Genomic DNA, 14,486 nt, shown 5'->3' with positions numbered 1-14,486 from the left:
TGCCAAAACTGGCCCCCTAGATGTGCTGCCTCAGCCTGCCAAATGGCGTGCCTGCCATTTTTGTGGTGTTCTGTGGGATCATCAAGGCTGTTGGATGCCTGGTTCTCACTTTATCTGTGTCTTTCCTTAATGCAGGTACATTCAAGGCGCCTCATCCCCAAAGGACATGGTGATCATCGTGGATGTGTGAGTGTCTTTCCTCAAAATCAGCCACTTTCAGTGGCATTTGTACCTCCTCAGTCCAAAGGCCACGATTTATCCTATAATTCTATGTCTTACTGTAAAGTCTGCTACACTTCAAAGACATGTGGGGGTCCGGGGATTGCCACTGTTCATGGGGCCCAGCTCAGAAACCAGGGAGGGGTTCTTCAAAATGGGAGGGCAGTGGGTTTTAATTTTTTAAAAATGTTTTCCCCTGTAGTCATAAAGTGGCGGCATGAGCTGTTTCTTCCTTTTATTGACAGGAGTGGCAGCGTTAGTGGCCTGACACTGAAACTGATGAAGACGTCAGTCCATGACATGCTCAACACTCTCTCAGATGACGACTATGTCAATGTGGCTTCAGTGAGTGTCTAATTTGTGGTTGGCAGAACAAGAGGCAGGTGGTGGAGGTAGAATGAAAGATGTAGGAAATGAAAGTGGTGAAGGCTTATGTGGCTTCATGGCACCTAATATCCCCGATGAATATCAGTGGTGATACACACACACATCCCTCTAGATTATATACCTCTAGGTTCCCAGTTGTTTCAGTTCCAGTCAGTGGTCTTTAGGATAAAGATGAAAAATTAGGAAGAGACAATTACTATTTTTGAAAGGAAAATGCATGTAAAATAAGAGCCTTTGCAGATCTGCATCCTGTGATCCAAGACTAGTTTTCATGATGTAGAATCTATTATATTTAAGAACAAAATTCTAGTCTGTACCCTCACTTAAGGATAGCTTAGAGCTGTAAAAATCAGATTCAGTACCTAAAACACTTACCTTGGGGACTTTGTTGTGTGCACACTCTATTAGTTATATCTCGTAGTATATATTGTTGTTTAGGAAAGAGATAAATCGAGTGGCACTAATTATATTGTAGCCTTTCTTTCTTGCTAACCAGCACACCATAATTGTTATGCAGATAGATCTGCGGTATAGACAAGTAACCTCAGTGCTCCTCTGTGCTATGAGACAGTGGATTGCTGAGCTACTAAATAACTGTAACGGAGATGAGAGCTGTGTGTACAAGTCTATAAGGTATCGTTACATGGTAATTTCTATGTACCATAGTTTAAGTGCCCTCTAATTGCAGTCTTATTTCCTCACTGCAAAAGAACCGAATGTGGCAGTAAAGATGCATGGGTCCGTTGTCGTTGTGAAGGTGCTACATGATAATCAGTGAGTAAGTTGCTTTGCCATTGCTACAGGACACCATTATGCCAAATAATTGGCATGGGGGTGTCATGACACATGTAACTGAGTGAGAGAGGCTGGCGTAGGTATCAACTCACTCTCTCCTTCTCTTCTTCTTACTTAGAAAGAGACAGAAGGGTCTACTTCTGCCACATCCTTGGCATGTTGTCCATGTGTCATCCATCTTCTTTAGTGATCAAGACTAGATTCAAAGTTGTCCAACACTTCTTGATATCCTTATGGCCACAAGGCGATATGCATATCTGTCCTGATGGCTGGAGGGTATTGCCCAGTGACATTCTAATTTGATTGCCAAATCTATTGAAAGATTGACTATGACTGCCTGGCCTGCAGACTTGCACTTTAGTATAGCCTTAGGGAATTATCAGGTAGACATTCTGTCCCAGATCTTTAACCCAGTGATTCAGAGAACTCAACTGCATTGCCATGTAAGGAAGACAGCTTTTGAGTTATTTTGGCCTGAGGAATGTTTGCTACCACATCATGTCGAGATAGTTGGTCCAATTAAATGTATAATCTGAACCTTTTTGTTATATTTTCCTTGCTTCCCTGATCTGATATAAACCAGAGCATAATATGAACCTAATCCAAGCATTCTTAAACATTTGATAGAACTAAAGCAAAAGTTCTACATAGAAATAATCTAATGCACAGAGTTATTATTATTATTATTATTATTATTATTATTATTATCATCATCATCATCATCGTCGTCGTCATCGTCGTCATCATCCTATAAATGGCTGAGAATCTACTGCTTTTCCTAGACAGAGTGTTTCATTAATTAATTTTCCTTTGTATTAATAATGAGCACTGTTTTGAATAATCTGAATATGCATGGTACTTGCTCAAGACTTTTTAAAGCCAGTTTCATCATAGGCAAGTGTGATGGTGCTGGGCAAGAGGCAGGTAAGAGTGGAATGACAGCCACTCAGGAGTGAAGAAAGTGTATCACCAGTAAGTGAACTGCATAATGAGCAAAGCTGTTCTCCAGGGTTTATATGGAGTTTTCAATCCATGTTCTTGCACTTACCAGCCTCCAGGAGTTAAACAACAGGTTCTCTAGGAAATGAGTTCTGAAAGCATCTCAAAACAAAATGCCACATCAGCCCTGTGAAAACAAGTGTGCTCTTTATTCTGCTGTATTTATTGCTTTGTATAATGGGAAAGAAGAGGGAAACACCCGTCAGAGGCGTTGGCCTCTGCCTCATGCAGCTCCTGCAGCCCAATTTACCATTTCTGTCACCTTTCCTTTTCCTGCACTCCCGACTGCTCTCTGCCTTTGATCGATTGCAAATGACAAAACACACCTGCAAGAAATAAATTCCATCCTTCCACTGCCATTTCCCCCATGCCAGCTTTGATGGACTATTCTGTTTGCATGAGGTGTTTATTGTGGGGGGCAGGTTGATGGTGAGGGGAAGGAAAGCTTTGGCAAAGAGGCATACAGCCACAGAAGACCAGTGAGCTTTGGAGAGCATGTTTCTCAGTGGGCCTGAGCTGTAGCAAGCTTAGACTAAACACAGGTAAGATTCTTGGGGGCTTTTAAGCATGCAAGATGATGCATGAAATAGGCATCATTAGCAGAGCTGGGCTCCTTTCAGAGTGATATATTTTTAGGTACAAGTAATGATATTGCAATATAGTCCTTCAGTATATTAGTATATTTAAGCAATCCAGAGTAGTCAGTGAACATGTGGGTTGTTGTGGGGGTTTTTTTTTTGCTGTACAGCTAATAAAGCATATTCTGTTCAGTGTCTTAAGGAATAGCACCAAAATTCACACTTCCTTCCATGGACTTAAATGGCTCAAGAAATCCACACAGGTTTCTATTCTCTCACCTTTGCCTCGCTAAGGCCCTTGATGGATACACTTGCCCATGGTATATACCAGGTTCAATGTTACAAGAAGAATCACTGTTGTGCATAGTGGATAGAGAATTGGTCTACACCGGCTGGGCTAAGCCATGAAGTAGAACCCTGAAGGATCAGACCAAAGGCCTATCGAGTCCAGAAGCCTGTTACCACAGTGGCCAACCAAATGCCTATGGCAAACCTACGAGCAGGACATAAACACAAAACCACTCTCTCCCCTTGTGATTCCCAAGGAATCTTGTGGTGAGTGCAGCCCCTTATGTGGCAGCCTCACTCTACCCAACCATATTTCCATCCCCCACATAAGACTGAGGCCATATGGTGAGGCGTTTACACACCCATAAGGTGGTCTGTTTCCATTATCCTTCCCATGGTTATTTTCAAGGCCAGGAAAATGGAGGCAAAGTTCAGTCTTCCCTTGGAGTCTGCTCTGCCGAAGTGGCATAGAGAGGTAATAGTATAATCAGCTGTCAAATTGCATCACATCAACTGCTCAAATGCTTCCAGAATAAAACCTCAAATCTCAGGGGGACAGATAGAAGGAACCCAAGGCCTGCTTGGGTTGAGTGAATAGTCTTGAGGCAGGCTGGGCAGAAGGCTCAGGGACAGTAAGCACAGAGAGGCTTGAGCATTATTCATAATGTGTCTTGGGGAGGATAGAAACATAGGAAAATGCCTTGTGTCCAAGTTAAGGCCACTGATCCACCCAGCTCAGCATTGTCTACATTGACTGTCAATGGCTCTCTAGGGCTTCAGATGGGAGTCTTTCCCAGCTCTGCCAGAAGATGCCAGGAACTGAACCTGTGACTTTTTGCATTCAAAGCACGTGCTCTGCCTCTGAAGTTTGCCATTTCTGAAGGTGTACACCTGATCTAGAAAAGAGGCATACCCCATCTTTCCGCCAAAAGTCTTCTAGACAGCTTGCATGGAAAACTAAAACAATTCAAGAACAAAATACAAACCAAGGCAAGCCTAGAATCAACAATAGAAATGGCATCAGCATTAATAATGGGTAAACATACCACAAATTGCCGAAGAGTATACAGAAGCTTATCTCTTATGTGGTTAAGCACCACAGTGCTGAAACTGGATATAAGCTTCTATCCTATCTTAGCGCTGTGAAATTTAGCACTAAGATTGGAGCTAAGCGATTGCATATCTTTGATCTTGGGCCTTAGTGCTTACTCAGAAGATAACCAGATCCCCATGGCATTATAGAACATCAGGTGACTGACAAGTGGTTGTGGTTTGCTCAAAATGGCCTCAGGACAAATTCAGGGACATGGTGGGCCTAATTAGACCCATTGGCCACAGAAGTTCCCTGCAACTGTTTTAAGAGTTTTAAAGCTTCCAGCTTTCCCAGCAGCTCCATTGATTGCATCACAAACTGAGCTCTGACTGTCATCATACTTCCTTCCCAGGTGCCCCCCCCATCAAATGCACCATGGGGAAGGAAGCATTTTGGCAGCCAGAATGCCACTCTTTTTGTTTCTCCAAAGCCACAGGTAGAGCCAGCAGCTTTAAACCATTAAATCATTCAAATAAAGAACATTTTGAGGATAATAATAATAATAATAATAATAATAATAATAATAATTTATTATTTATACCCCGCCCATCTGGCTGAGTTTCCCCAGCCACTCTGGGCGGCTCACAATCAAGTGTTAAAAACAGCACAGCGTTACATATTAAAAACTTTCCTGAACAGGGCTGCCTTAAGATGTCTTCTGAATGTCAGGTAGTTGTTTATCTCTTTGACATCTGATGGGAGGGCGTTCCACAGGGCGGGCGCCACTGCTGAGAAGGCCCTCTGTCTGGTTCCCTGTAGCCTCACTTCTCGCAATGAGGGAACCACCAGAAGGCCCTCAATGCTGGATCTCAGTGTCCAGGCTGAATGATGGGGGTGGAGACGCTCCTTCAGGTATACAGGACCGAGGATATCATATTCAGCAGCATGGTTAGTGGCCTGTTCCCCTCTCTTGTATTTTGATTCCCAACCACCCTTTGAAATTGTAGACCCTGATTCAGGATGGGTTAAAATACCTCTGAAACCAGGTTTTTTTTGGTGGGGGGGAGAGAGTCCATATCCCTAGTAATAATAATAAGAAGAGTTTGGATTTGATATCCCGCTTTATCGCTACCCGAAGGAGTCTCAAAGTGGCTAACATTCTCCTTTCCCTTCCTTCTCCACAACAAACACTCTGTGAGGTGAGTGGGGCTGAGAGACTTCAGAGAAGTGTGACTAGCCCAAGGTCACCCAGCAGCTGCATGTGGAGGAGCGGGGAAGCGCACCCGGCTCACCAGATTACGAGTCTACCGCTCTTAACCACTACACCACACTGGCTCTCCTGCTACTGCTATCCTTATCCATAATGCTGTGCTAGTGAGACCCTGTGGGGCTGCTGGGAGCCCTTCTCAAGGGGCACTCGCCACCAGTGAGGTAGCAAGTGGAATGGTTGATGCCTGCATGTCTCCCTTTCAAATGCTAAAGAAATAGCTGCTGTGTTGTAAAAATGCCTGGAACTCGCTCTCTCTTCCTGCAAGGTGTGAAGTCATCCTAGAATTCGATATAACCCACTACATTCTGCCCAACTAAAATAAAAAAGCTATTTTTAGAGAAATACAACACGTATTTGCTGCAAAGATCAGACAATGCCCCCCAAATGGCTTGTGAAGATCTTGCAATCTGGTTATGAATCAGTATTATCATTAATGCATTTGGCCAGTTAGATATCAAGATAGATGCCTGGGGGGGGAAATATTCTCTTCCTCACTCATAAGACCATTTTGTTAAACTGTTGGCAGCTGTTGTGTCGGGAAAGGTGGGCACATAACTCCTCTCTTCCTCACTTCTGCATGCCCGAGAGTGTCTAATATGAGCCATTGCTGGATTGCTGCCATCATTGTTATTGATTGGTTTATCTTGCACCAGGGACAGGGTGTGCTGGGCTTTAAACAGGCAGGTAAAATTGGCAATATTTAGATAAGGGGAAAAGGAGACAGAAGACAAGAGCAACAGACTGTGACATGGTGAGGGGCTTATCATCAATTCCAGGGCTCCTCCCTTTTAAATTGATTGTTAGGACTGTGTGGAGAACATATTCATTTGTTGGAAAAGTATCATAGAATAATAGAATTGTAGAGTTGGGAAGGATCCTGAGGGACCCTCAGGAAGGGGCCCTGACTAGAGTCCAACCCCCTGCAATGCAGGAATCTCCGCTAAAGCATCCATGACAGATGGCCATCCAACCTCTGCTTAAAAACTTCAAATGAAGGAGAGTCCATCACCACCTGAAACTATCCATTCCACTGTCAGAATCTACTTTCTTGTAACTTGAATCCATTGGAGAAAACGAGCTTGCTCCATCTTCCACCTGACAGCCCTTTAGATATTTGGAGGTGGCTATCATAATAGGCTCATACTGTACATTTCACTGTACAGGAGTCATTTGTTAAAAGTGCTCTGTCCTTCTCTGTGCTTAACTTTCAGGAAAAAGCTTTTAGTTGTGTAAGGCCTTGTTTTGTTTCTCTTTTGAGGCTAATTAATAAAGGAGTTGGATGGAATTCTGGAAGAAAGAGCAGGAGACCTTTGGGCATGTGCAGGTGGCAGAGTTGGAGGAATAGGTGCCAGAGGCAGTGACATATCCAGATGCACGGACAGAGAAATTTGGGTGGGATGGAGAGTCTGTGAAGGGCTTTTCAAACCACAGCCAAAGAGTTGAGAATGAATAGGTAGCCAGCGCAAGAATTGAAAGAGGGCTGTCACAAGAACTGAGAGCCGAGAAAGATGAATGACTGTGGCAGCTAAGGTGCAACAACAGAAGGCCGGGGAAAAGAAGGTTGCGGTTAATAGGGTGGGAGGTGATTAGAGCATGAACAGGTGTTTTAGCTGAGGGGGTGGAAAGGGAAGGTGTTCTGTGCATTGCAGTACAAGGGAAAGTGATGTAGCTTATCAACAAATTGAATTAACCAGAAATTGTATTGGACCTTCCTTGCCCACCTTGGCTTTCGAGTAGTAACAGTGTATAGGCTTGAACTGGCCCCATCTGTATTGGCAGTCTACTGGCTTTTGCAAATTCACCTGTTTACACAGGCATTTCCTTGATCTCTTGACCGGAGTTTCCCATTTTGATTGCTGTAATGCTTCAATGGGATTGCTTTATTGCATATTTTAAGCACAGATATTTCTATGTTGGCGATTTATTATTATGTATTTTAATCATGATGTGTTTTTAATCGTTCTGTATCCTAATAGTGTTGGGTGGTTGATTTTTATGTTTTGTAAACCATTTTTAAGCTATCATGACATTAAGCCAGAAGTAGGCAACCTAAGGCCCGAAGGCCCAATTGCCTTCTAAATCCAGCCCGAGGATGATCCGGGAATAGCGTGTTTTTGCATGAGTAGAATGTGTCCTTTTATTTAAAATGCATCTCTGGGTTATTTGTGGGGCATAGGAATTCGTTCATTCCCAATAATAATAATAATAATAATAATAATAATAATAATAATTTATTTATACCCCGCCCATCTGGCTGGGTTTCCCCAGCCACTCTGAGCAGCTTCCAACAAAATATTAAAATACAATATCTGTCAAACATTAAAAGCTTCCCTAAACAGGGCTGCCTTCAGATGTCTTCCAAAAGTCTGGTAGTTGTTTAATAACTGCCCCCCACAAGGTCTGAGGGACAGTGGACTGACCCCCTGCTGAAAAGGTTTGCTGACCCCTGCATTAAGCGGTTAACTAATTAATCAATAGTACAGGCAGCAGTGGCAACTACAGCAGCAAGCAGTTTTATATCCTACAATTGTCTATGCCTGGTTCTGCTCTAGAACACAGATGGGCAACCCAGCCCATGGTCGCCTTTAGGTTTGGCCCACCAAGCTCCAGGGAGCCCTGATTACTTTTCCCCACTGAACAGCCGAGCAGCCGTATGCTGAGCAGCAGGGGAAAGGCTGCTGTTCCTGCAGTGCTACACAGCAATGGGACCCTGGAACACTGGCTGCAGTGGGGGAGATTTTAAGCTCATGCAGTCAAGATCTCTGTCCCTCACAATGCTAATAGCAGCATAGGGGACAGTGTTATTTTACTAAGGGAGTACCTAACTTCCCTGCTCTCCCTCCCCACCCTGCCCTCCTCATACAGCGTGTGTGTGTGTGTGTTTAAGATTTGCTGGGAATGGATGGAGGGTGTGAGGGTGTGAGAAAGAGAGCAGGCCAAGTGTGGATGGATGAGTGGGTGCATGCATATGTGACTGTGAGTCCTTGATCAGCCTCCACATACAGCCCTTGGCCCAAAAAGGTTGCCCACTTGTGCACTAGATAGTGATCCCATAGGCTGAGAGTAAACTTTGTGTACTGCCTGCCTCAGATGAGTTTTTCAAGGGCAGAATGTCAAAGAACAGGTCAGCTCTGGAGCCAGTATTTGCTTTCTATAATGCTAGAATTAACGCCTGCTTGGAAACCATCCCCTTTGCCTTAGAAAGGGTTGTGGTTAGTGGTAAGGCAATTTTCGTCAACACAAAGGTATGTCTTCTTTACTGCTGCTTCATGTTACAGGGCAGGCGTCTATATAGCATTGCTGCTAAGCCCTGATCAGTTGTAGCCTTGGCCCAAATTAAGTCTGCTCACTGAAAAAAGTTCTGCAACTTTATTTCTCTGTGAGCCTAAAGAAAGTCATATTGGGAGGAAAATGAAGAGCTCTTGTCATTCTCTGCGTCACGTGCCTGCTGTCTGGCATGGAACATGCCTGTGCTAGGGCTCTGCTAATTAACGAGTCTAGCCTCGTTACTTTTGCTGGCTCACTGCCTCCTAAATGAATGTTCCATATTTCCAGCAAACTAAGCCATAAGCAAAAATGAATGCCTTCTCGCTTCACCCGCCTGGCCAAACTCTGAGTGGAAAGTCAGCCCTCTCCTAACAGGAGCTTAGCACAGGGCATGCTCTTAACTGGGCCTGTGACCTTGTGATAAGCCACCGAAATGTCCTGCAGAAAACACGCCTGGAGGTGTTCAGGTAATCACAGCTTTCTCTCTCAGCAAATTCATTCTGTTCTCAGTTGTGCATTGAGTGGTGGTTGGGGGTGTGTGTGTGTGTGTGTGTGTGTGTAAATCACATCATACCATTAATGCCAATGAATTCCTCCACAATCTAAACCTATAGAAAGGGGGGGGCAATGTGGCCCTCATTATAAGAAGACCCTGTCCTTCAGCAGAGGGGCTGAAAAGCATGTTTATGCCCATTGTTTATTTCCCTCTTCTCACACCTTTTTATCCAAACTCCTTGATTTGCTTTCTCGCCTTGTGCATTTGGGACAACGGACTGTGAATATTGCATTCATAGAGGGGGCGAGGGCATAGGAGGGCTGCCCAAAATATCTTCCATATATCCTTTGTTCTTTTGGAACCATAAGAAGGTTTGTGGTCATGCCAAGGCAACTTGTTCAGATTTCTACTTGACCATAACGCTTACTGGATAACCATCTCTCAGAGTAACAAACTTTACAGGTTTTTGAGAAGATAAAAGGATGGGGGTCACCAATCTTTGCCACGCTAAATTCTTGGAAGAAGTACAGGATAACTATTAGATAGTTGGAGGCTGTGTACACACCATACATTTAAAGCACACCCACGCATATCCAAAAATCATGGAAACTGTAGTTTACCCCTCACATAGCTTTGATTTCCTGCACCTTTAACAAACTACAGTTCCCAGGCTTCTTTGCGAGGAGCCATGTGCTTTGAATGTATGGTGTGTATTCAGGCAGAATCTTGGTTCCCTTTGAGTCTCTCGTTGTGGTCATATCTACGTTACAAACATATCCATTTTATATACTCTCTCATTTGCCTTTCCCCAAAGGGGGAATCCTGTGAACTGCAGCTGACAAGGCAAAGAGAAATTTCTGTTTGATGTGCCCAGCTGTCCTTCCTTCCCACAAAAAAGCTACAACTGCTAAGGTTATCTGCTTTAATTCTGCTTAAATCTGGAGTTTGGATATGTCCAGTGATGCAAAACTATGCGGCAGATCTTGGAGGAGCATAACCATTGGCCAGTCCCCAAAACAGGATGGCAAAAAATCAACACCAGTTGAGTTGCAGTTAAGCTACAGTTTCAAGGCACCTCCTCTCACAGTTTGATGTGCTAAATGCAGCTTATCATCACTCCCAAATGTTTCTGGGGGGGGCAGCTTTGAAGGAAGAGCAGACCTCTGCTTGCCACCGCTCAGACCCAAATCCAAAGTTAGCACATCTGCAATTGCCTTGTCACTAGGAAAAGTCCCAATGAACTGAGCTAGAATGTATGTGAGAAGGTAGCAAGTGTCTACTGACAGTAGCATCTCTCTCTCACTTGACCTTGCTTGCCTCCCAACTAACTTCCTCAGCTGTCCACGTAGGTTGCTGAGATTGCTAACAGAATAAAAGATAGCCTTGCATCTGTATTTCTGAAAATATCCATGGTTCCGTTGTTAACTAAACAAGACACGGCTTTAAGGGGAGGGGTGGATGCAGTTCACAACTTTTGCATTGCCTTCTCGCCTCCTTTAATGCACTGCACCTCTCTTACCTCTTGTCTTCCAGTTCAACCAAAATGCACAGCCGGTATCTTGCTTCAAGCATTTAGTCCAGGCAAATATTCGCAACAAGAAGGTCTTTAAAGAAAAGGTGGATTTAATGGAGGCCCAAGGAACCACGGACTACAAGGCCGGCTTTGAATATGCCTTTGAACAGTTGCAAAATGTAAGCACAGGGTGTGAACTCAGAGTGGGGCAGGGGAAGGACTACAAAGAGAGGAAATCTGGAATTCAAATAAGATGTGTGTGCAAGAGAATATGGGGCTGCGGAGGTGAGAAGCAAACTAGGCGTGATGTTGAAGGTGCATAAACAGGGCTAAGATCATTAGCGTCATGGGATCGGGAGGGGCTTCAGTTTCTCTAGAGGCCCTATCCAAATTGCTCCCCTGGCAGGTGCTTGGGGTGGAGGAAGACATCAGACATGCATTCACATCACTCCTCTAGTTTGGCCCTGAGGTGCATGAGTAGCAGAGACGCTTCCTAGGACTTTGTAGAGATGTGTCTCAGACTCGTACATACTATTGCAACATTACCTCATCACCCACCTTCCAAATTCTTCTTCACACATCATGAGAAATGGCCTTTATGGCTCATCCACTAATTCATGGCTCCTTTGTTCACACAGCGAGTGGGTGTCTGTCAGGCTAGGACCAGGGAGAGACCCAGATTCAAATCCCCACGCAGCTGCAAAGGTCACAGGGAATCCTTGTGCTAATTACTGACTGTCATCCTAACCTATACCTCTTTGGATAGTTGTGAGCATAAAATGGGAAGAAGAACCATGTATTTCTTAGAGGAAGAGCAGGGCAAAAAAAATGGGATAAATAACATTCTGAGGCATTGGCATAAGCAAAGAAAAAGAAACAGTTGTTTATGAGTCTAATTTGGAGTAGCGGATGCTGTTGGAATTGGAGGAAATTCCTCTGTAACCAACAATCCATCTCTGGAGATTGTTCTTACGGCATTGGATTCCCAATGACACAGCAGCTGCAGAGTGGTGAGCAGGGCTGGGAGCATCCATGTTATTCTCCCTGACATTGTAGTGGGGGGGGGTCTATGTGCCTTAAGAATAGAGCTATACTGGGACAGGGCATTGGCGTTGCCTGCTTCTCCCCAGATAAATGAAAAGCATCAGTGGCTGACACTTAAGTTTTAATGGCGGCAGCAGCTGCCTTTTCCATTTCATTAGAAAGGTAGCATGGCCTATCTGAGAGGGCTCGGCTCAGGCAGGCTACGGTGACGTTGGGCAAAATAAAGACGGATAGCCCTATTAATCGCTGAGCGGTAATAGCCACAACATAATTTCCGTCCAGACAACCCCTCCTTCTCCCTGTTCATCTGCACCACCTTCACCCCTGGAGAAGCAGCTAAAGAAAACAGATCCCTCACTGCCAGTTTCTTGGGCTGAAGACGTGGCTGGGAAAGGGCAGGAAACTGTAGTCCCAGCATTTACTCTGTGTACGCCTCTGTGTTTGCAAGCACATCTGTGTCTAGCATCTGCCATTCTCTTTTACAAGTAAAGAAGCACATGCTTGTGCATACACAAGCCTGTGTGTATCTGCTGCCACTAATTTACTTCAGATTTGAATCCTACTCTTCCCTTCACTAGCCCTGACATGCCTGTAAACCCAGTAACTGTGGGGATTTATCTACTGTAGAGATCGCTTTCATGTTTAAAGATTGTGAGAGGAGAACTGCATTTTTGCATATACACATACCTCATTCATTCATATTCTCTCTCTCACTCACACACTCATCAGCCATCCATCCAACCAGATCATTTCTCTGAAAAAAAATGCAATCACGATGCTGATGCTGCCCCTCTACGCTTTATTTTAAGCAAATATATGTATTAAACATACATATATACATATTTGGCATTCTCTTCCCACAATCCTTTCTAGGGCATTGCCTTTGGTTCTGAGTTGTGCACTCACTCAAATGTTTGCTTCCCATTTGCAGTCCAACATCACGAGAGCCAATTGCAATAAGATGATCATGATGTTCACTGACGGAGGAGAAGATCGAGTGCAAGATGTGTTTGAGAAGTACAACTGGCCTAACAAGACAGTGAGTGTTTAAACTGGAGGGGACCTAGTCTAATCTCAGTTGGAAGGGGGTTTCACAGAATTGTACTAATTCTGAATGCACAGCTTCTGGTGGATCTAAGCCATTTGGGGGAGGGGGAGATAAACAAAGACTACCCCAAAGACCTCATTGATTGGGTGGGGATATAAAGGATTAGGCAGTCCTTAAGGTATCCTGGATCCAAGTTGTTAAAAGCCTTGTAAGTTAAAACAAGAATCTTAAAATTGACCCAATAACATATGAGCAGCCAGTCCAAGCTTTTAATCACCAGTATTATGAGCAGGTAGTAGTCTGTCCCTATCAACAGTCTAGCCAGAGCATTTTGCATCAGCTGGAGCTTTCAGACCAGGCCCAATTGTAGCCCCACATAGAACACACTACAATAATCAAGTCCTGGGTTACCAGTGAATGAATCTATTGCTGTCCAGAAATAGCTGTAGTTGGCATAGCACCCATAGCTGAAAGACACTCCTGAACAAATGCTACATGAACCTCAAGGGACAGAAACAGATCCAGGATTATTCCCAAACTATGGACTTGCTCTTTCAGAGGGAGTGACTCCTGTCCAGAATAGGCAAATGGCCCATCTCTCAGACATGGGAAGCACCCACACACTGTGCCTTCCTTTCCCAGGGTCCAAACACAGTTTATTTGCCCTCCTCCAGTTCGCCACTGTGCCTAGACCATGGTCCAGATCACATTCTGCCTCTTCTGACTCATGTCCATGTTATGGACAGAAAAAGCTCTGTGTCATCAGTGTGCTGATGGCACTTTGCCCAAAACTCCTAATAACCACTTCGGAATGTTTCATGTAGATGTTGAACAGCACTGGTAACAGGATCATGCTCTGCAGAGCACCATAGCACAAGGATCATAGGACTGAGACAATCTCCCAGTGCTATTGTCTGGACATGCTCCTGCAGCTGGAGTGGAACCACTGTGAAACAGTGCTCCTAATACCATCCTACAGAGCTGGTCCCGGTGGATACCATTATCAATGGTCTCAAAAGATGTGGAACATAGAATCTTAGAATTGGAAGGGACCCAAGGGTCACCTGGTCCAACCGCCGGAAATGCAAGAATCTTAGCTAAAGCATCCATGACAGATGGCCATCCAACCTTTGCTTAAAAACCTCCAAGGAAGGAGAGTCCACCACCTTTCAAGGGAGCCTGTTCCACTGCTGAACCGCTCTTACTGTCATAGTCACATTCCCCCTGTCCTGCTCTTGATACAGGTCATCCAACAGGGTGACCAAGGCTGATTGAATCCCAAAACCATGCCTGAGGCAAAACTGAAATGGCTGCAGGAACTTCTGTAGCTGCTCTGCCACCACTCTCCACCATCTTGCCCAAGAAGGGGGAGATTGTCACTGGGCAGTAGTTGTTATAAACCACAGGGTCCAGGATGGATTTATTTAGGAATCTATGCACTACTGCCTGTTTAAAGACAGCAGGCACCACTCCATTGCATGTTTATCACAGCCTGGACCCACCTTGCCAATCCATTTTCCCCAAGTGGCTTTCACCAGCCAGGATAGAC

General features: G+C 44.5%; 1 protein-coding gene across 2 annotated transcripts in view; it reads left to right on the top strand.

Annotated features, from left to right (window-relative positions):
- CACNA2D2 (calcium voltage-gated channel auxiliary subunit alpha2delta 2) overlaps positions 1-14,486 on the top strand; it is a 518,774-nt gene that overhangs the window by 418,907 nt on the left and 85,381 nt on the right. For both annotated transcript variants that reach the window (XM_053377415.1, XM_053377414.1), the window contains exons 9-12: positions 136-186; positions 465-564; positions 10,866-11,024; positions 12,821-12,928. In XM_053377415.1, coding sequence (XP_053233390.1) covers positions 136-186; positions 465-564; positions 10,866-11,024; positions 12,821-12,928 — 418 coding nt within the window. The remainder of the gene's footprint in view (positions 1-135; positions 187-464; positions 565-10,865; positions 11,025-12,820; positions 12,929-14,486) is intronic.

This window comes from Podarcis raffonei, chromosome 2 (assembly GCF_027172205.1).
Source record: "Podarcis raffonei isolate rPodRaf1 chromosome 2, rPodRaf1.pri, whole genome shotgun sequence".
Classification (NCBI taxonomy): domain Eukaryota; kingdom Metazoa; phylum Chordata; class Lepidosauria; order Squamata; family Lacertidae; genus Podarcis; species Podarcis raffonei.
This window is presented reverse-complemented; position numbering and strand designations above follow the sequence as displayed.